General features: G+C 45.6%; 1 protein-coding gene across 1 annotated transcript in view; it reads right to left on the bottom strand.

The window, feature by feature from the left end:
• Positions 1 to 1169: 1169 nt before the first annotated feature.
• Positions 1170 to 23294, bottom strand: part of LOC133451196 (chromaffin granule amine transporter) — a 35396-nt gene continuing 13271 nt past the window's right edge. Inside the window, exons 3-17 of the mRNA XM_061730162.1 lie at positions 22773 to 23095; positions 22525 to 22649; positions 20119 to 20177; positions 19959 to 20042; positions 19533 to 19625; positions 18417 to 18506; positions 18260 to 18303; positions 16890 to 16950; positions 16672 to 16767; positions 9605 to 9683; positions 8344 to 8395; positions 5950 to 6013; positions 5742 to 5861; positions 5459 to 5592; positions 1170 to 1553 (exon numbers count right to left, since the gene is read on the bottom strand). Of these exons, the coding sequence (XP_061586146.1) occupies positions 1443 to 1553; positions 5459 to 5592; positions 5742 to 5861; positions 5950 to 6013; positions 8344 to 8395; positions 9605 to 9683; positions 16672 to 16767; positions 16890 to 16950; positions 18260 to 18303; positions 18417 to 18506; positions 19533 to 19625; positions 19959 to 20042; positions 20119 to 20177; positions 22525 to 22649; positions 22773 to 23095 (1535 nt within the window). The 3' untranslated portion in view covers positions 1170 to 1442. The remainder of the gene's footprint in view (positions 1554 to 5458; positions 5593 to 5741; positions 5862 to 5949; positions 6014 to 8343; positions 8396 to 9604; positions 9684 to 16671; positions 16768 to 16889; positions 16951 to 18259; positions 18304 to 18416; positions 18507 to 19532; positions 19626 to 19958; positions 20043 to 20118; positions 20178 to 22524; positions 22650 to 22772; positions 23096 to 23294) is intronic.

A 23294-nucleotide genomic window follows, 5' to 3' on the forward strand; every position in this document is an offset into this window, starting at 1 on the left:
GACGACAGGTTTTAATGGCGGGAGAGGTCAGAGGTCAGACTCGAGTACAGCTTCACATCTGAGCACACGAAAACACACGCAGCGCTCCACAAGACAAAGTCACATTTACATAGGAATTCCTTTAATAGATGTGAGATTCCCATAAAACCATCAGGAAGTCTGACAACATTTAAGAAAAATCTGAATTCAGGGACGTCCTGACGACTCAGAGCGATGCAGACGTACGTCTAACTGCATCGCTCTGGACCAGAGCCCATAGCTAATTCATGAACATTCCTGCAGTTTCACATTGTCCGCCAACATTGTTAGAAACATACTTTTAGAAGAATGTTCTCTTTTTTTAAGTATTTAATGAGCTCTTTTGACCTTGGGTTCAGCTCTGGACGCTCTGGAAGCTCTTCGGACGGATTAGGTCAGAACTGATGTGAAGTACAGTAATCCCTGGTTCTTCGCGGGGGTTACGTTCCAAAAACAACCTGTTATAGGTGAAATCTGCGAACCAGCAACCTTTTTTTTTTTTACAATTATTATACAAGGCTTCAAATTGGGGAGATCAGCCCCACCATGACCCGAATAATTGATTTGAACGGGAGAAAATTAAAAATGATTATGAAAAAAAATACAATAAGTACAGTTGGATAAATTGTGGCTCCTGTGTATTTCCCTGCTCTTCTGATGCTGCTGCATCCTGACTCGCTCTGTAGCATCTTTTTCTCCTAAAGTCTGCCGTGCAGGTGTGTTTTTTCCAGAGAAGAACATAGTTATGGGTCATTCACTGCAAAAACTCAAAATCTTAACAAGAATATTTGTCTTATTTCTAGTTAAAATGTCTCATTTTTAGTCAAAAAAATCTCATTACACTTAAAACGAGACTCATCACTGGAAAAAACAACAATTTTCACCTGTTTCAAGTAGATTTTCAATTAAAATAAGTAGAAAAATCTGCCAGTGGAAAAAGATTTTTTTGCTTGTAATGAGAAGATAAATCTTGTTCTATTGGCAGATTTTTCTACTTATTTCAAGTGAAAATCTACTTGAAACTTGAAAATTGTCAAATAAGTAATTTTTTCTGGTAATGAGTCTTGTTTTAAGTGTAATGAGATTTTTTGACTAAAAAAGAGACATTTTAACTAGAAATGAGACAAATATTCTTGTAAAGATTTTGAGTTTTTGCAAACTTCACAAAGGGGCGGGGCTAAGCCCGCTGTCAGCGTCGGGTAAACAAGCATCATTTAAAGGAATCTGCATAAATGTGATTACATCAGTAACTCTGCACATGTTTGGGTGCACACGAGCCAGAGAAACGTCGCTCAATCGCGACGTGGACCAAAACCTTTCAGGTTACTAAGCAACAATGGCGTCTGCCTAAGACAGTCTCGATGTCTGCTCTGACATGAAAGGGAAGTATGTTTGCAGATAAAATAACCACATGGACATGTTTTTTACTCCTCTGTCTCTTCTTCCTCGCTGTAGTCACTCAGTGGAAACTCGCGACTCTCTTGGTGTGTGTTGTAGCTCTTCCTGTGCATCACACACTCCTGGTCAATGATGGCCTGTGACACACACACACAATAGCCAGGGTTAAGAGACGTCACTTATTACCAGTACTGGAGTTGAGGGGGGATGAGGGGGGATGAGGGGGGATGGCATCCCCCCTGAAATAAAAACGGTCCAAATCATCCCCCCTGTAAAACTGCCATCCCTCCTTTCCATCCCTTATGTCATTTCATCAATGAATGTGGTTTTACTGCTATTTCAACATTTAGAGTCATCACCAGAAAAATAACACCAGAAAAATTACTTATTTGACAATTTTCACCTGTTTCAAGTAAATTTTCACTTGAAATAAGTAGAAAAATCTGCCAGTGGGACAAGATTTATTTTTCTCATTACAAGCAAAAAAATGTTGTTCCACTGGCAGATTTTTCTACTTATTTCAAGTGAAAATCTACTTGAAACAGGTGAAAATTGTCATTTTTTTCCAGTGATGAGTCTTGTTTTAAGTGTAATGAGATTTTTTTTTACTAAAATGAGACATTTTAACTAGAAATAAGACAAATATTCTTGTTAAGATTGTGAGTTTTTGCAGTGATCCATGTTACTTATCCTGTGAAGGACAGAGTCATATTGATAAGTTCAGAAAAGTGTTTTTTATTGTTGTGTTTTGATGTATTTGATGTAAGCCCAGTGGATATTTAAAGCTTACAGAAGGCTGCATTTAACTGCTGCTATGTCATTCTGCAGTATTTCTGCAGGTGTTTTGGTCACTGCTATTATTTGTAATATATTATATTATTTGTAATCAGCACAAATTATCTGTCCCCATATGATAAAATCCACCATCCCCCTGATTTTTTTTTACAACTCGAGTACTGCTTATTACTAACGTGCAGTCAGACAACAAAGAGCGTTCTTTAGAAAACTTAACATCACAGGGATCTCTCTGGTCTATGTTTGACAGGCAGCAAGCACCAATGTGCAACACATATTCTAGCCTTCATTCAGAGGAATCACGTACATGGAAAACTGAAGGTTCCTAGGACTGACTCTTGGGGGAAGTCACAACTCAAAGAGTCATAAAGTGAGTCAGAGTGATGGAGAAGGTTCTGCTGGACAAGTTTAAGTGTAATAAACGAAGACCCAGATCCTTGAATCGCACCTTGAAGTCTCCTCTATCTGTATTATACCTGGAAATATCTGGTCCTGAAAAATGAATCCAATGCAAAGGATGGAAAACCTGCAGGCCCGAGTCAGGCTCCATTCACCTCCATATTAAAATGTCCAACTTTAGACTTATGGCGCTTTTCCACTAGTCCCTACTCAGCCCGACTTGACTCGCCTCGCCTTGGTTTGGTTTGGTTCTTTTCCACTAGAGGTCTAACGTGCTGAGTAGATACTTTTCTGTAACTATTCTGCAGAGGTTCTAAGCTGCTGAGTCGGCTGTATCTGACATCATCACACTACAGGCCACCGATTGGTCGGGGGGTTGGAGTCAGACGTCTGAGTCAGGAGGTGGATGTGTAGCTAATTCCACCGGCCTAGCCGTGTGGCAATAAAAGGAAGTTGAAGTTGAAGTTGGACACCAGCGAAAGAGCGACTCCGACGGCGGCTTCTGGTTCATTTTATTCAACCAGCAAAGGCAGCAAAAGTCTGTTTCATGATCCAACTCTGAGGTGCAGATGTTCATAAACCTGGTGCTGAGGAGAGAATTAAAAAGGGATCTAGGGAGGGATGCGAGCTATCTACCTGACCCATCCTGAAGTATGGACCAAGAAGTCAGAGACTTTTTCAAAAACAACATCTGACACACGGATGGATGGACTGATTGGATCAGAATGAAATCTTAGGTTAGTATGAAGTAACTAAATCAAAATAGCTAGCTTGTGGTAACTAAGGTGATGATGCAAATGTTTTAACCAACTAGCACACTTGTTTGTTGCACACGTGTGACAGTCTTGGATGAACTGGGTGAAGAGTGCTCTCCACAGCCGTCATCTACTTTAGTGAGCTCTTCCTCTTCTGTGAAGCAGAGATATTTCTCCCCTAACTTTAAAAAAAAATGACTTCAGTCATCAAATTCTACTTTGTATTTTCTGTGGACTCTTGGAGACTGTCCAACTCAACACAAGAGGACTGCATTTGTACCGTACAAGTCTGGTTTAGTGGCCTTTACAGCTGGACACACACACACACACACACACACACACACACACACACACACACACACACACACACACACACACACACACACACACACACACACACACACACACACATGAATAAAGCTGTATCCCTCTGTAATCTGCATGTAACTGACAGTTTATTAGGCAGAAATGTTTCCTGTGCAGCTTTGAAGGCTGCTGCCTCTGATCTGTGATCAGTCTAATCGGGGTGTAATGACTTCACAAACACAAACACACACTTCACACATCACAGAAACACTTCCTGCTGATGTGTTGCGACCTGCAGCCACATCCACTGTGTTTCTGAGCTGATTTTATCGTAAAAACAACACAGCGCTGTTTGAGATCTGGATACAGCCACTTGAAGCCCAGCTGCCGTTCTGGTTCTGGAACCAGTGGAGACACCACAGGAGAACCCAGGGACCGATCCGGACAGAGACCCTGCAGGGTCTCGGGCAGGTGAATGCTTTCACTTGGACAGAAAGGTTTGTACAGTTCCTCAACATCCAACACACAACCAGAACCACCATCGTGGGCGTGTCATACACCTATCTTGCAGCAGCTGACCTGCTTCATATACTTTTAAAAAGATGTCATATATTTTATTCTGGGCCTCCAAATATGACCCCCACGACCTCCAGGGGCGCCGTGTTTTATGGGGATGACCAGCACATCTCATCATGACCTTGCTGCTCATCTTTTCTCAACTTTTTTCCTCTGTGTAATGTTCCTTTTTACAAGTGCAAACTAAAAAAACTAAAAACTAAAATAAAATAATATTTTAGAGGAGGAAGATTTTTTTTTTCATTATGCACTTCGAGAAAAAAGTCAAAATGTCGAGAAAAAAGTTGAAATGTCGAGATTAATGTTGAAGTACAATTTTGAGAAAAAGGTTGAAATGTTGAGAAAAAAGTCCAAATTTCGTGAATAAAGTTGAAATATTGATTTGAAACACATATCACACACATGCAGTTGCATAACTTCATAAACGTACCCTTAACGTTCCACTCCAAGGATGTAGGTAGTTAGTTAGTTACGGCTGCAGCTGCAGAGCTGTCAGTCACTCTCCTAACTGGATTTGATGGGCCAGAGGACACATTTACACTTTATTCACCAAATTGTAATTCAACCTTATTCTTGAAATTTCCACTTTATTCACGAAATTTCAGCTTTATTCTTGAAATTGTATTTCAACATTAATCTCAACATTTCGACTTTTTTCTCAAAGTGCACAATAAAAAAAAATCTTCCCCTCTCAAATATTTTTTCTCCTGCATGGCCCGTGGAACGCCCCCCCCAAATTTTTTATCACCAGCCGCCACTGTTCACAACGTATCTTCCAATAAAGCCGCTGACCGTAAGCATTGTTTGTGACCAGTATTCATCCGTCAGTCCACCTGAACGGCTCTTCACCAGGAACGCTCCGAAACCAACAGACCTCAGCTATTCTGTGTTCCCATGAGACACCCCGTTTCACAAGCCCCTCTCAGCCTTCAGCATCTCATCCTCTCGGAGGGGTTCTCCACACAGGTTGGCCATTTTGAGCAAGAACCCTAAACCCACTCTTTGTCCACATGTGTTGAATTTCTCCCATTAAATGTCCAAAAAGATCTGGCCGTTAAGTCTGTGGCTGGTGCCTGGTGTGAAGCGTTTCAACCACACGTGACTCCACTTTGTGACTGAACCGCTTCCACTCCAGAAAGCTACAACCACACTCCTCCTACTGGTGGGACAACAAGGACACCTTCATATCAGGGTTCGACATATCTATTTACCATCTTCTCCTCTCGGACAGCAGGGTTACGTAACAGGAAGCAGAGCGGGGCGTACAGGATGTTGATCACCCCAATAAACACCATGAGACAGGGAAAGCCCACTGCCTGGACCAGTGCGCCACCGGTGGACGGCCCTGAAATGACAGGAGGGGATTCTCTGTTATTATTGGGTGAATTTAGATTGGCCTGTTTAATACCCAGTGTTTTTTAATATAAGGACTACATTTCCCATAATCCTTCGACAATGTTTTTAGTGAAATGAAGTCTGTTCCTGGTTTGTTACCTATAGCGAAGCCCATGCACAGCGCTACGTCAGCGATGGCGTACACGCTGCCGTAGACGGAGGCGTGGCGGATGTCCACCAGGTAGCCCATGATGGCCATCATGGACGAGTCCACCATTCCTGGAGTTCCACACAACACAAACCCGTTACCTGGACGAATGTTTGTCCAACACTTGAGACGATCAATGAGCTCCCTGGTGCTGCTCACCTATAGCAAAACCCAGACCGCCGTTCGGGCCAATCAGGCCGTAGATGCTGGTGGCAAAAGGAACCTGTGCACACATGCACACATACACACAAACACAAACACATGCACACAAACACATGCACACATGCACACAAACACAAGGTTTGGTTTTTAACTATTAATATACAAAGTTAATCAGTAAATATAAGCATAAATAAGCTGGAAGACAGTTACAGTTCAGCATGAATTAAAATGCTGGAGTGATGGATGGATGGATGGGTGGATGGATGGATGGATGGATGGATGGATGGATGGATGGAAGGATGGATGGATGGATGGATGGATGGATGGATGGATGGATGGATGGATGGATGGATGGATGGATGGATGGATGGATGGATGGATGGGTGGGTGGATGGATGGATGGATGGATGGATGGATGGATGGATGGATGGATGGATGGATGGATGGATGGATGGATGGATGGATGGATGGATGGATGGATGGATGGATGGATGGATTCTTCTTCCGGCTCTCGGCGAAGGCTGATGCTTTTCTGCTCCTCTCCCTCCCTATCTGCCCTGCTGCTGCTTTTGTCCTGTCTTGTCTTCAGAGTCTCTCTTTTTCACTCCTCCGAAACTCTACAATCATGGAATTGATTAACTGGTCTCTCAGCACAATTGACCAAATTTTTTGCGACGAGAAGTCAGGGGACAAGGGAGCCCTCTTGCCCCGATGGGACATTTTTTGCCGGATACATTGGAGGCCGTTATGTCTGGGGATCCATGTGTCGAGGATGTTGAAGATGCCTTCATAATTGAATTTATGATAGCAAGATTTCTGCTAATTGGAGTGGGGGGATTCCTCGTCTATCGACAAACACGTAAGTCGTCGACAGCTGTTCTGGCTCTTTCAGAGCTGCCAGACGTGGATAAGGGGATAAGCTCTGTCACCAACACTCAGAGTTTAACGTTGGGAGAGCAAAACCGCAAGCTGGATGTGATTCTTGAACAGAATCGCAGGCTAGCGGCGGTCTTTGAGCTCGTTGGCAAGATGGATAAGACCTTGGAGAAGTTGGAAGCTCGGCTTGGCGGGAATTGATCACAAATTCGTCTGTTTGGAGTCGCCATTGAGGAACCAGAGACTTAAGGCAGACGGAAAATTACTGGAGTCTGCCTGTTTCTTTTCAATACAATTGTTGATTCTATAATCTGACCTTGACAGGGCAGCTTGGCAGGCCGCTCAGGTCACAATCTCCCTGGGGGAATGAAAACAAGGGACCCTGCCCCCACTAGCCCTCCCCTTTCCCAGGAACATCTGTGGACCTGTTTCAGAACTGTACCGAGCCGTCTGATAACATCAAGAACAATGGCTGAGGAGCAGCTCTGGGGCGAAGTTCAGACTTACCGCTCACACACACACACTTACTGATAACCACACACCCCTCATCTTCAACGCCTATGATGTTGTTTTGTTGTGTGTATGTTGCTTTTCTGTGCTGAGGTGTTTTTTTTTTTTTTTTTGCACCTTGACACTGGGTATTTAATACACAGTGTGAAGATGCCTTTTTTTTCCTCTCCTCCTCCATCCCAGTGTCATCCTTCCTCCAAGAAATGGCGTCCGTATAAATGGTGCCATTGGTGTAAACCGGAGCCAAGTTCTCTCCTCTGATTTATGTCTGACTTGGCAATAAAGCTTTTTCTGATTCTGATTCTGGATGGATGGATGGATGGATGGATGGATGGATGGATGGATGGATGGATGGATGGATGGATGGATGGATGGATGGATGGATGGATGGATGGATGAACAGATGGATGGATGGAGGGATGGATGGATATATGGATGGATGGATGGATGGATGGATGGATGGATGGATATATGGATGGATGGATGGATGGATGGATGGATGGATGGATGGATGGATGGATGGATGGATGGATGGACAGATGGATGGATGGAGGGATGGATGGAGGGATGGATGGATATATGGATGGATGGATGGATGGATGGATGAACAGATGGATGGATGGATGGATGGATGGATGGATGGATGGATGGATGGATGGATACATGGATGGATGGAGGGATGGATGAACAGATGGATGGATGGATGGATGGATGGATGGATGGATGGATGGATGGATGAACAGATGGATGGATGGATGGATGGAGGGATGGATGAACAGATGGATGGGTGGATGGATAGATAGATGGATGGATGGATGGATGAACAGATGGATGGATGGATGAACAGATGGATGGGTGGATGGATAGATAGATGGATGGGTGGATGGATGGATGAATAGATGGATGGATGGATGAACAGATGGATGGGTGGATGGATAGATAGATGGATGGGTGGATGGATGGATAGATGGATGGGTGGATGGATAGATGGATGGATGTACTCACACACAGCAGGCTGACTCCAACGATGAACATTCCTATCATGGAGCAGAGCCACCTGGAAACACAAACACCGTCCTGTCACTCCCAGCTGGTTTACCAGGGTCGGGTCTGGACACGACTCAGGACGGCACTTTCCACAAGAGATCTATCTGTTGATTGAACAGCTTATGGATTCCCAGGAAAGTACTTCCTGACGTGAATCAACATAAGATTATAATCACAGGAAAGCTTAAGGACAGCAGTGGCGGGCTTAGCTTGTGTTTTCCTCAGCATCAGTGCAGTCGGATGAGCTCAGGTTCGCTTCATCTTCATTGTGAAGCTGTTTTAATGGTCTCATTGTAAAAACTCAAATAAGCTTGTAATAGTAACTTTTTAAGATTAGACTGATAGTAAATATTTTACTCAATGCACATTTTATGTATTTTTACCAGTGCTCAGCTAATGAAGCCTCTCCCCCTCCCTCTCTGCTGAGCTTTGGCTTTGTTACTGAAGTAGGAAATGTTGCTACCAAAAACAACATAGCTTTATTACTGAAGTCCCTCCCCTCCCTCTCTGTTGTGCTTTAGCTTTATTACTCAGTACGTTTACATGCAGCAGTTCAATCGGGTTTCTGATCGTATAAGACATCATTCAGACTTTTAAACTGCATGTAAACACCTTAATCCGATCTACTTCGGACCTATTTCTGACCTATATCGGACATTTAATAATCGGATAATAACACCTAGATAATTCGTTCACAGTCGGAATGTTAACGCCATGTATACGGAGACATCGGATATTGCAGTCTGCGAATGCTGGAGAATTTCCTCTGGGGCATTCCCCCAGAAGTGAAAGTAGACGGCACGTGTTAAATAGTTGTTTAAACACCTTTAAAAGATCGCGAAAGAGATGGCAGAAGCTTCATCAGGACACCGGAGCAGATCAAAATAAAGTGGAAAAATATACGGAAGGCGTACATTGGCGCCAAACAAAACAACCGTCAACCGGAAGTGGCTCTTTGTTGAAATGGTTGCAATGCCACATAGCGTCACGGAGTCAGCGCTACGATCAGAAATCCGATCTCTTTGCTGCATGTAAACGTACTGACTGAAGTCCCTCCCCCTCCCTCTCTGTTGTGCTCAGCTCTATAACTGAAGCCCCTCCCCGAGGAACTCTGACTGGTTGTTTTTTACTCATTAGAAGTGGGAGGCTCCATCGCCTGGACCTCTAGAGTCCTTGGTCCTCATAGAGACATGAAAAACACGCACAAACACATACTGACCGTCCCATTTTATTGGCCAGAACTCCAAAGAGGTTTGTTCCGATCAGGTAGGACACACTGGCAGGGAGGAAGGCCATACCTGCAACACAACACACCTGTGAGCTGCACTGAGACATGGCTGCTGAACAACCAAAGCAGGTTTATTTGGTTACATTTCAACGATGAAAGAGACAATGAGGAGATGGGTTTTGGTCAATAAGATCGAATAAGATCATAATCAAGGTGGTGAATAATTCTGGACGTCTCTGAAAGACACCGGAGGTTCTCCAGCGCAGACTTCAGTGTGAGAAGACACAAATTTGATAACATTAACAAACAATGTTTTTATCTCTTTTTACATGTTTTACACAACGGGAGTCTCAAAATATCAACCCTCCTGTTGTCCTCGCCTACGGAAGAGCATTAGGGCCATGCAGGAGAAAAAATATTTGAGAGGGGGAGATTTTTTTTTATTGTGCACTTCGAGAAAAAAGTCGAAATGTCGAGAAAAATTTCGAAATGTCGAGAATAGTGTTGAAATACAATTTCAAGAATAAAGTCGAAATTTTGTGAATAAAGTCGAAATTTCGAGAATAAAGTTGAAATACAATTTTGTGAATAAAGTGTAAATGTCTCCTCTGGTCCATCAAATCCAGTTAGGAAAGCGACTGACAGCTCTGCAGCAGCAGCCGTAAATAACTAACTAACTAACTAACTACGATAACTAACTTGGAGTGGAACGTTAAGGGTATGTTTCTGAAGTTATGCAACTGTATATGTGTGATATGTGTTTCAAATCAATATCCTCATCATATTTTGACTTTTTTTCTCAACATTTTGACTGTTTCTCAAAATTGTACTTCAACATTAATCGCAACATTTCGACTTTTTTCTCGAAGTGCATAATGAATAAAAATCTTCCTCCTCTAAAATATTATTTTTATTTTTCTCTTGCCTGGCCCTGATACTCTTCCGTACCTCGCCACTGTGTTAAAAACCAAAGAAAAATCCTTTAAACGATATTTTGTTAACTTGAAATGTAACGACTTTTCCTAGATTGGCCCCAACAGTAGAAAAAGTAAAATGTTGCCTCTATTCACAGTTCCATGTAAGCTGTACCAAAAAATATACAAAGGTGGTCTTCGGGTCAGAATGAGTTACACACCACAGAATGTTACAATGTTTTGGTTGTGTTTCAGATCCATCAGTAGCAGAAATAAACAAGACAAATCAGGTGGTCTTCTCCCAGACCGCTGTACCTTTGAGCAGTCTCAGATAGATTAGTAGTAAAGTGAACGAGACAGTAGCAGTCGTTAACAACACCTTGTGGGAATTGCAGAAAAATGCAGAGACAATTTCCCATTCAAAAAACGTGTGTTGTTTATTAGTAAACTTCAGAACACTGAAACACAAAATGGAGCTGTCCAGCAGCTAGAACCGCATGGAGCTCAACGTCATGACCACATTTAAAGGGGCCTCATCCCTGAACCATACTAGTTGCATGAAGGACAATATACTGCATTTAATAATGAACGGTGTGTGGGACCACACTTGATGAATAAGGTGAATTATGTCCGTAACATTCACTACACAGGTCCCCCCAGAATTCACCATATTTGAAAAAAAGAAAAACACATCAGTCACCGGGGAGGGGGGCGTATCAACCGTCCACAGCGGCTGCGCTGTACCGGAGGCTGATTCGAGCTGACTGCGGCAGGGGTAACGTCGTGACACAGGTGCGGGGCAGGCAGCGCGGGAGGCCGGGGGGGGGGGGGAAACAGGGGGCGGGGGCCGATCGGGAGGCCGCCCCCGTCGTGGGGGTTGGGCGAGTTCAACAGGCTTACCCACGTCTAAGTGAGCTGGTTTGAGGCGGTCGATGGAGAGGCGCTCCGGTTTACCGCCCATGTCCACCACAAAATGTTTGTCCCCTGCCTCCAAAACCCGGAATGGGCCCTCGTAGGGCGGGTGTAGCGGTCCCCGGTGGGCATCGCGGCGAATGAAAACATAACCAGCCGCCTTAAGTGCAGCCGGGACGTGCGACTGAGGCAGGCCGTGATGGGAAGTAGGGACTGGCGCAAAAAGTCTTGCATTGTCCAGCGGAGCGGACCGCTGGAGAGCAGCAGACCAAGGAACCGTGGCATTAGGGACAAAATCCCCTGGAACCCGCAGCGGCTGCCCATAAACAAGCTCGGCAGATGAGGACTGTAGGTCCTCCTTTGGCGCGGTCCTGATGCCCAGCATCACCCATGGGAGTTTGTCAACCCAGTTATTGTCTTTGAGGCTGGCACGCAGGGCAGCTTTCATTGACCTGTGTTGTTGATCTGTGTGTTCAATAAGACCGTTAGCCTGTGGGTGACAGGCAGTAGTGCGGTGGAGTTTAACTCCGAGGTTCTGTGCCACAGCGGTCCACAGTTCAGACGTGAACTGTGCGCCTCGGTCAGAGGATATCTGACGGAGTGCCAAAACGAGCAACCCAGGTGCTGAGAAAAGCCTGTGCCACCTCCACAGATGCCACCGACGTCAATGGCACTGCCTCAGGCCAGCGGGTCGTCCTGTCAACCATGGTCAACAGGTACGAGAAACCATGAGAGGAGGGCAGAGGGCCGACCAGATCCACATTAACATGGTCAAAACGTCTCTCAGGAACCGGGTACAACTCTAGCGGGGCTTTAGTGTGGCGGTGGACCTTGGCTCGTTGGCACTCGACACAGGTGTTAGCCCAGTCCCTAACGTCCTTCTTGAGGCCGTGCCAGACAAATTTTGCCGCAACCAGTCTCTGCGACGCCTTCGAACCCAGATGTGAGAGACCATGTATGGCATCAAACACCTGTCGTCTCCACCCTGAGGGAACAATGGGCCGAGGACTGCCTGTGGAGACGTCACACAGGAGCGTGGTACTAGTATCACCAAAGACCACGTCCTCGATCTTAAGCCCTGTGGTAGAGGCCTTCAGGCGCTGCACGTCAGGGTCCATGGCCTGCTGCCATGCGGGCATACAAAAACCAAGATGGATCGCCCCAGCCACAGCCCGTGACAGGCAGTCTGCAACGTGGTTGTTCTTACCGGCAACATGCCGCAAGTCCGTGGTGAACTCGGAAATGAACGACAGATGACGTTGCTGGCGGGCGGACCACGGCTCAGCCACCTTAGCCATGGCAAAAGTCAGTGGCTTGTGGTCGACAAAAGCAGTGAAATGTCGTCCTTCCAGCAGGGAACGAAAGTGTCTGATGGCGAGGTAGAGACCAAGCAGCTCCCGATCGAAAGTGCTGTACTTTCGCTCGCTGGGACGCAACTGACGGCTAAAGAAGACCAGTGGCTGCCAGGCCCCGTCTACCCACTGCTCGTAAACCGCACCAACAGCGTAATCTGAGGCGTCTGAGGTGATGGCGATGGAGGCTGTTGGGGAAGGATGCGCCAGCATGGTGGCGTCCGCCAGGGCTGCTTTAGTGGCAGCAAAAGCCTTGTCCATGCACTCAGACCAGTTCACAAGGTGCTTAGGTTTACCTTTCAAGGCCTCATGCAAGGGTTGCATGAGCTGAGCAGCTCGAGGGATGAAGCGGTGGTAAAAGTTCACCATGCCAAGGAATTCTTGCAGGGATTTTACGGTCAGCGGGCGCGGGAACCGCGTGACCGCCTCCACTTTTGATGGGAGAGGGACTGCACCATCCTTAGTAACCCTGTGTCCCAGAAAGTCAATGGTGGAGAGACCAAATTGGCACTTGGCAGGGTTAACAATCAGCCCGTGTCGGCTAAGCCGCTCAAAAAGAGCTTGGAGGTGTGACAGGTGCTGAGATTTGGACGCACTCGCTACCAAGATGTCATCCAGGTACACGAAAAGAAAAGGCAAGTCCCGTAACACAGAGTCCATTAGGCGTTGAAAAGACTGGGCTGCATTTTTAAGGCCAAATGGCATGCGCAAGAACTCAAAAAGACCAAATGGTGTGATCACAGCTGTTTTGGGAATGTCCAGCGTGTGTACCGGCACCTGATGATATCCTCGGACGAGGTCCACCTTGGAAAAAATCACCTTACCCGCCAGGTGCGTTGAAAAATCCTGAATGTTCGGGACCGGGTATCGGTCAGGTGTCGTTGCGTCATTAAGCCGCCGGTAGTCACCACACGGGCGCCAGCCGCCCCCTGGCTTGGGGACAATGTGGAGAGGCGACGCCCACGGACTGTCGGAGCGGCGGACTATACCCAGGCGTTCTATGTTTGCAAACTCAGCCTTTTCCAAGCTTGGTCGGGTCGAGGCGCCGAGCGCGGGCGTAGACGGGCGGACCAGTAGTGGCGATGTGGTGCTCCACACCGTGCTTCACAGCAGACGCAGAGAAAGTGGGCCGAGTGATCGCTGGAAACTCGGCAAGCAGACGGTGGAAATCATCCGAAACTGAGAGCAAACTAGATAAGTGTACGGATTCAGTCCCGCTGACCTCACACGCAAAAGAACAAAACGTGACGGCATCAATCAAACGGCGGTTCTTTACATCTATCAAAAGTCCATGTGCACACAGAAAATCGGCGCCGAGGAGGGGAAAAGCAACCTTTGCCGTAACAAAGTCCCATCCAAACCGCTGTCCTCCAAAACACAACTCAACATACCTCGTTCCGTATGTGCGGATGGGGCTGCCGTTGGCAGCCTCCATGGGGGGGCCGTGGCTGTCAGTCACCATGTCCAAACGGGATGAAGGCAGGACGCTCCTCTGAGCGCCCGTGTCGCACAGGAACCGCCGTCCAGAGATGCTGTCCCGGATGAAAAGCAGCCTGCCTCCGCGGCCGGCGCTCATGGCCACTACTGAGCGCCGGCCCGGGCGTTTCCCGGCCCGCCAAAACTGCACGGCGAACGGCACTTGGTAGCCTTGGGTCCGAACTTTGTGTGATAAAAACACAAGCCGACCTGTTGTGGAGTAGAAGTGTGTTGCCGGGGAGAAGCGGCCGCAGCAACGAGCGCGGAGCCGTCCCGCGGCACCGGAGTGGGCTGCGCGGGGAGAAACGCGGCCACAAACTCTCCCTGACTCGCCAGAAAAAAGCGCTTCAGTCTGGGCAAACCATGCAGATGCCGACGATTCCCAGAATTCGGGGAGTTTGAGGGTAACAGCGTTCGTAGACATGGTCGTGTCGTGTCTTTGGATAGTCCAGCAGACAAACGTCGGGGTCACAGTGTGGGAATTGCAGAAAAATGCAGAGACAATTTCCCATTCAAAAAACGTGTGTTGTTTATTAGTAAACTTCAGAACACTGAAACACAAAATGGAGCTGTCCAGCAGCTAGAACCGCATGGAGCTCAACGTCATGACCACATTTAAAGGGGCCTCATCCCTGAACCATACTAGTTGCATGAAGGACAATATACTGCATTTAATAATGAACGGTGTGTGGGACCACACTTGATGAATAAGGTGAATTATGTCCGTAACATTCACTACAACCTGTGGATTTCCAGAGGTTATAAAGGTGCTGCAGATGACAGGACCCCGAATTATCTCTGTGCTGAAGCCATGAGTGTGCATGTGTGAGGCTCTAGAGACGTTTTTTTCAGACTTACATGCAGGCCTACTTATGGCTGCTAATCTTGGCAGGTGCATACAGGTCCCGAGGGGAGGCTGCAGCTCATCTATGGGATGCAGGGAGTGGAAGGCCTATTTTCCGAGCCACAACGCCACTCAAACTCTTTCACACCTACTCAAGACTGCTACGATTTGATGACCGTGAGTCAAGACCATCAAAACCAGGGGTCTGCAACCCGCGGCTCTAGAGCCGCATGCTGCTCTTTAGCACCACCCCTTTTTCCTTTTTTCTCAACATTTCGACTTTTTTCTCGACATTTCAACTTTTTTCTCAGCATTTCGACTTTTTTCTCAACATTTCGACTTTTTTCTCAACATTTTGACTTTTTTCTCAACATTTCAACTTTTCTCGACATTTCGACTTTTTTCTCGAGATTGTACTTCAACATTAATCTCGACATTTCGACTTTTTTCTCAACATTTCGAATTTTTTCTCGACATTTCGACTTTTTTCTCAACATTTCGATTTTTTTCTCGACATTTTGACTTTTCGCCATTTGCCTTCATTCTAAGGCTTATACATACAAGACTTTTCATTTTTTCCAGACATGTTTGTTTTTTGTGTTTTTGGTCCAATATGGCTCTTTCAACATTTTGGATATCCGACCGCTGATTTAGACATGTAACAGACCTGCAGCCATAAGAGAAGTCTGGGACAAGTGGGTGGAGAGGCCGCCCTACCTCTACAATCTAAGGCCTGGCGTAACAGTGGAGGAGCAACTGGTTCCATGCTAATGTCTTCTGTCCAAAGGTCGTTCTCCTTTCTGGCAGTATATGCCCAGCAAGACAGCAAAATATGGGATCAAGACATGGGTGGATTGCAATGTCAAATCAAGCTATGCTTGGAAAATGCCAGTCTATATCAAGAAACTGACCAGTGAATGCCCAGAAAATAACCAAGGGATGCGAGTTGTGCTTAACGGTCCTCTTCTGAACTTTGTAAAATGTGTTACAGGTCTAACTAATAAAATGAAGATGACAAAAATACATCATTTGGGGTTCAAACTCTTTCACACCTACTCCAAAGATCCAAAGCAAGGTGAGGCAGCGTTCAGTTATTCTGCTCCTCACCGGTGGAACAAACTTCCTGTAGACCTGAGGTCTGCTCCAACTGTAGATCCTTTAAATCAGGCCTAAAAACATTACTGTTAACTGAAGCGTACCTAAATTAAATACTTACCTGCTGTACTCTACTGCCCTTACTTTTAACAACTTGTGCTTTTTATTATTTTACCTCTTTTCTTATCATTTTATTTCATTTTATTTATTTACTGTTTAATTGTGTCTTGCCGCTTTTAATGTTGATGTAAAGCACTTTGAATTACCTTGTGTTGAATTGTGCTATACAAATAAACTTGCCTTGTCTTGCCTTCAAACTGTCTGCAAAGATCTAAAAATGAAAGTAGGCTCCAGAACCCGGCCCCATCTTTTCATCATCATATCTGCTTCATTACAACATGTTCTGATTTCTGGCTGCTTGTAATTCAATGGTTCCAGGAAATGAAGACAGGCGGGGCGTCTTACCGAGCTGCCATTTCGGGGAGCACATGGTCTGCATCATCCAGATGGGCAGAGTGGGCTCCAGGATGGCCACGCCCATGTTAGCGAAGCACAGAGAGCCTGCAGACAGACAGACAGTAGACAATGTGACCTGAGCGTTGACAGGCTGTTGGAGCCTTTATATCCAGGAACTGATCATCTGATGGATGCTGTCAGTAGCAGAGATGGCAGAAGCTCCTTACCTGCACTGATGAGGATGTACGGATCTTTCAGCAGCGTCAGCAATGGCGTTCCCTCCACACTCTGAAAGACAAAAACAACTGAAACCTGTCTCTTCAGATCAACATGACGTGTCAGATTGTTTGAGGCTTCAGAAAGGTGTCATGAACAACCCAATGTCCAGGTTTGTTTGTTCTGCCCACTTTACCATTTATAGATCAACATGGTCGGAGTCAGCAGCTGCCAAGATGGCAGTTAGCAGAGCTGCTAGGACTGAGCTGTAACGCCACTCGTCAGAAATCCTGTGTGCCCTGTGACATGAGGGTTTGTCCAGAGGAGTACCTACACTGTTAGGGCCAATCCCAATGTTCACCCTACTTTCTACCACTAGCCCTAAAAATGAAGCCACAGGCGTAGGGTCCTTGTAATCATCCCTAGGGATTGGGACACCACTTGCTACGTCACTGCGTGGTTTACATTCGGGTACGTAAGCGACTGTGTAGTTACGTTTGCACATACGTCACACCATATCAGGAAGCCCAGAGATAAAAGCTGTTTTAATTTGAGCTGTAGCGCTGTTAATATGCCACTTTATTAAGTTTTAATATTTTTTCAGACGTAAAAGTAACCGTTAAGATCCCCAACCTGGGCTCAGTTTATCCAAATAACGCCTGTTATTTTGAGAAATTTGTTCCGAAGTTTTCGGGGGATGAAAAGAGCCGCCGGGTTGGGAGCTGATTTATGGTTCCGTGTTAAATCGACGCAGAGCCTACAGCGTAGGTTACGCGTTGGTGTAACGCGGATCCATAAATCAGCCTTTATTCTGGCGAGATCTGAAGATACAACGCAACAACGAGCAAGCGAGTGATTATTTGAATTCATTGAGTGAACATTATGAAAGTAAAATATATATTTCTCGCTAGAAATGTAATACACATTTTTATGCAGAAACTAACTCAAAATATTGATTTTATTCACTAAAAATTACAAATGTCCGCCATGTTTTTTTGTTTCATTCAGTCTGCAAATGATGACGTAAAGCATTCTGGGAAATTTCTCTAGCCCTCCGTCGGTGAGTCAGCATCTGAAATCCCTCGCTGTGAAGGGCTAGATTCATACACACTACCCCTAAATAAGCACACTCCCCCTAGATGAAAATAGGAATTGGGACACCACCACCCTCACGGGAACGCGCAAAATTTAGGGGTAGGACTGAAAAGTAGGAGTAGGGGGGGATTGGGACTGGGCCTTATTCTTCTTGGTGCAGCGGCCCCTGCTGTGTGGATGCTGGCCTACCTTGTTTCTATGTTTTAAAACTCCACGATGAAGCTAGGCTTTAACATTTAAGCTTATAAATGTCATCACACATCCAGAGCACTTTAAAATAACTCACGCCAGGCGAGATCTTTGAGGGCTGCAGGATGCAGAGCTGCAACGCTGCAACACACAATCACACACAGAAAGTTTCACCCCCACATCAGGCTGTAGGGGCCAGCACATGCATCTGTCGGGACATTTGTCCCCCTCTGAAGGACGGTTTTCCGTCTTACCTCCATCAAACAGAGCCAAGAAGGCCAGGATCAGGAACGGGGCGCTCTTCCCCACAAACTCGTACATCACACTACCGAATGGAGCTCCAACTGAAATGAAACACACAACCACAAATTATGGATGACCAAGAAAACAACAACAGTAGGGGGCGCTGTGGAAGGCTGGAACTCAGACGCCACAACTGCAGCATCACTCTGAGGCCCTTTTTACACGTAGCAAAAACGGTGGTGTTTTCATGCGTTTTGGCCGTTCGTTTACACGAAAACGAAGCTCAAAGTCACCAAAAACTGTCATTTCTGAAAACTCCGGCCAAAGTGGAGATTTTCAAAAACTCCGTCTTCACGTTTGCTTGTAAACAGAGAGAAACGGAGATTTAGGCTTCAGAACGTCACATTATGAGACAGAAACGTCACCAGCGTCATGTGCGACCTGTGTTTACAATTTGTTTGGCCACCGTCAATATTTTCTTGTATTTTACCTGTTTTATATTCTAAAGTCAAACTTAAAAGTAACTCCACTTCTCTGTCACTCCAAACGAAAGACTCTCGTTCCATCTTGGAAGTAACTGGAAGTAAAGGCTGATTTATGGTTCCGCGTTACACCAACGCAGAGCCTACACCGTAGGGTACGTGCCGTACGGTGCGTGTCACCACGTACCCTACGGCGTACCCTACGGTGTACTCTACGGCGTACCCTACGGCGTACTATTTAACGCAGAATCATAATTCAGGCTTTACACGTGTCATTTGTTGATGTTTTTTTCCAGGATTCTGATTGGCTGGCATGACTTTATGCTTCTCGTTACACTGCCCCCTGCAGGTTTGGCTGCTCATAGCACCTTAACAGCATATTTATGCGGGTTCGTGTAAATGAAGAGATTTTGAAAACGATCTTGTGTAAATGATGGAATTTTTCCAAACGTAGAGGGGGAAATATCCGTTTTTGTAAATACCCGGCTATGTGTAAACGGGGCCTGAGACAGAACCTTCACAGGGCTGTTTGAGGGTTCTAGGTTTGGCTTCACAAGAGGGGACTCAGTGTTCAAGAACTTCCACAGACAGCACCAACAGAAAGAAGTGTGTGTGTTTGTGTGTGTGTGCAAGTTTCTTACTTACTCAGGACTCCCATGGCCAGTCCTCCCAGTGCGACGCCCATGGCGATGCCTCGCTCCTCGTCATTGGTGTACACGCTGGCTAACATGCCCAAACCTGCACAGAATGAGATTTTAAACTGAATCTTTGATTTTACATTTTTACAGCATAAAAGTAAAACAAACACTTTTGAAATGAAGTGTGATGCGGAGGTTTCAAGCACTACTAAGATCTTTGTCTCTGTAAAACAAGAACTCTGATAACAGCAAGCACAAGTGACATGGTAACACTGACGTTTTCAGAAGTAGTTGTCGGAGCTAAAAGTTCATGAAAGATTTCCAGTTTCTGTTTGTTGCTCTGGTTGAGAGTCATTGTATTATTGAGTGCAGGTGTGTTTACAGGTGTTTGTCAATGTTAGTTATTTCAGCTGTGACATGTCGAAGCATCAACCTGCGACAGATGAGAAGGAGGAACCAATTCCCTGCAGGGCACGAGCGAAGAACAGCAGAGCGTAGGTCCCTGAGAAGGCAAACACTGACACAAACACCACCAGATCAGATTCACATGCATTCAGACAAAATGTGGTTTCATTGTGTGTGATGCCACTTACTGATGGTGGACACAAACATGATGAAGAAACCTGCAAACATGGGGATGTGATAGCCAACCCTGCAGAGAAGAAGAAAACACCTGCAGTTAGACTGGTTCTCTTTCATGAAAAAAAAAACTAAACTATAAAGAAAACCCAAGCAATGTGTAACATAGGTTTATCACAGCTGCAAAGCAGAGAGCATCACCTGATATAAAGTAGCTTTGAAGCCAGTAAAACTCTGAGAAGCTCTTTAAAAAAAAACAGCCACTCAACCTGACAAATTGCTGATTGGTTGAAATTCTGATTGGTCAATTCCAAGTGGGCAGAACAAACAAACTTGGCAGTAATTTTTAACAGACACGCCTCACCTCAGTTACCAGTTATCTTAGCTTATCTAATGTTACCATACGTTTATTCGTATTAAAATTGTCCAAACATCCTTTATTCCCCACTGAAACAACATCTGAATTGAAACAATACCACAACTCTGGCCGAGCTCCACCTGGTGGTAGCTGGACAGTCAAAGTTAGCTGTCATTCAGCTCCACGGGGCTTTGCCAAAACAGGGATCCTACCAGAACAACGTCTCTGCCAAAACATGGCTCTGCCAGAAAAAGGACCCTGCCAGAACAATGACTGTACCAGAACAATGACTGTACCAGAACAATGACTGTACCAGAACAACGACTCTGCCAGAACAATGACTGTACCAGAACAACGACTCTGCCAGAACAATGACTCTACCAGAACAATGACTCTGCCAGAACAATGACTCTACCAGAACAATGACTCTACCAGAACAATGACTCTGCCAGAACAATGACTCTACCAGAACAATGACTGTACCAGAACAATGACTGTACCAGAACAATGACTGTACCAGAACAATGACTGTACCAGAACAATGACTCTGCCAGAACAATGACTCTGCCAGAACAATGACTGTACCAGAACAATGACTCTACCAGAACAATGACTGTACCAGAACAACGACTCTACCAGAACAATGACTCTGCCAGAACAATGACGGTACCAGAACAATGACTGTACCAGAACAATGACTGTACCAGAACAATGACTGTACCAGAACAATGACTCTGCCAGAACAATGACTCTGCCAGAACAATGACTGTACCAGAACAATGACTGTACCAGAACAATGACTGTACCAGAACGACTCTGCCATAAGAATGTCTCTGCAAGAACAATGACTCTGCCAGAACAACAGACGACTCCGCCAGAACAGCGACTCTACAAGAACAAAGACCCTGCTAGAACAATGACTGTACTAGAACGACTCTACCCAAAGAACAACTCTGCCCAAACAATGATTCTGCCAGAACAGCAACTCTATCAGAACAACAACATTGCTCAAACGATGACCCAACCAGAACAATGTCTTTACCAGAACAATGACTGTACCAGAACAACGATTCTGCCAGAACAATGACTCTACTAGAACAATGACTGTACCAGAACAACGACTCTGCCATAAAAATGTCTCTGCCAGAACAATGACTCTGCCAAAACAACCAACGGCTCAGCCAGAACAGCGACTCTACTAGAACAAAGACTCTACCAGAACTGTGACTCTGCCAGAACAATGACTCTACCAGAACAACCGCTCTGCCTGAACAATGACTCTGCCAGAATGACGAGTCTGCCCGAACAACAACTCTACCCAAAGAACAACTCTGCCTAAACAATGATTCGGCCAGAACAGCAACTCTATCAGAACAACAACACTGCCCAAACGATGACCCAGCTAGAACAATGTCTTTACCAGAACGACAAATCAGCCAAAACAACGAACGATTCCACCAGAACATTGATTGTACTGTAACAACGACTCTGCCTGAAAATCGACTCTGCCCGAATGACTGTACCCGAATGACTGTACCAGAATGACGACTCTACCCAAATGACTCTACTCCAATGGCTCTGCCCATACAACAACTTTTCCCAAACAACGACTGCCAGAACAACGACTTTGCCAAAATAACAAGCAACGACTCTGCCCAAATGACTATACCAGTAAAAACGATTCTACCAGAACAACGGCTCTGCCCGAACAACAACTCTGCCTAAACGACAACGCTGTCCCAAACAACGACTCTCCCAGAACAACGAGCACCAGCAGTCATCAGACTGCAGCTTCAGCGGCCAGCACTACGAAATACATTTATCACAAGTTCTGAGCATCAAATCATATGTAAGATGATAATTTATCATAATTACACTACAGGTAAGTCAGAAAACAAACAAACAAAAAAGAATATGAGCACCTTTATAGACTTGCTAGCTAACAAAGAAATCAGATCTTCTGAATTCAAGCTAATTAACAGAAAAAAGACAAAAACAAAGATAAATCAAAGTACAGCTAATTTAAAACCTTATCTGTAACATGAAGAATCACGGATGTCACCTGTTGGTGAGTGGACCGACGAACGGGTTGATGAGCAACTGGATAATAGCCTTGGAGGCAAACAGCAAACCAACACGAACATTCTCATTCTCGAGAAACATGCTGTCCTGAAGACAGGAGGACTCCTGCAGGAGGAAAGGAAGGATGCAAAACCACAGAAGCAATGGACAGAAAAGAAGAGAGGACGGAGGGTATATTATTGATCTGTGATGAGATGGTTGATGACTACGAGGGCGTCCGTCACCTACCGTGCCATTGGCAGTCTTGTTGGCGTTCAGCTCTGTGGTCGGGCTGGTCTGACCCATTGAATCCGTGTCGGGGGTCGGGTCAGCTGGGATCTCATGCAGGGTGAAGGTGGTGTTGTCAAACAGGGACACCAGAGATGAGAAAGAGGGTGGAGGCACCTGGGGGCTCCGCTGGGGCTCCGTACCCAGGGCTGGTGAACCGTAGCGGGGTCGGGTGTCCAGGGGACTTTCCCCGGGACCAGTTAGAGTCAGCTGGGATGGCAGGGCAGTCTGTGGTTCTGGACTGGGATGCTCCATGGCATAGAGGAACGTTGGAATGATTGGCACTGAAGACAGGAGATTGATTAACCGATCAGTTTAAGTAGGAGTCCTTGCATTTCTTTTTGTGAGCAAAAGTAAACCGTGTGAGGACAATTCATTTGTACCTAAGGCCCTATAGAGAGAATGCACATGACGTTACAGATGCAACTTTACATAGGGTTACGTCCACTGAGTGGCAGAAAGACTGAGTGTCAGAAAGACTGA

The sequence above is a fragment of the Cololabis saira genome, chromosome 9 (assembly GCF_033807715.1).
Source record: "Cololabis saira isolate AMF1-May2022 chromosome 9, fColSai1.1, whole genome shotgun sequence".
NCBI lineage: Eukaryota > Metazoa > Chordata > Actinopteri > Beloniformes > Belonidae > Cololabis > Cololabis saira.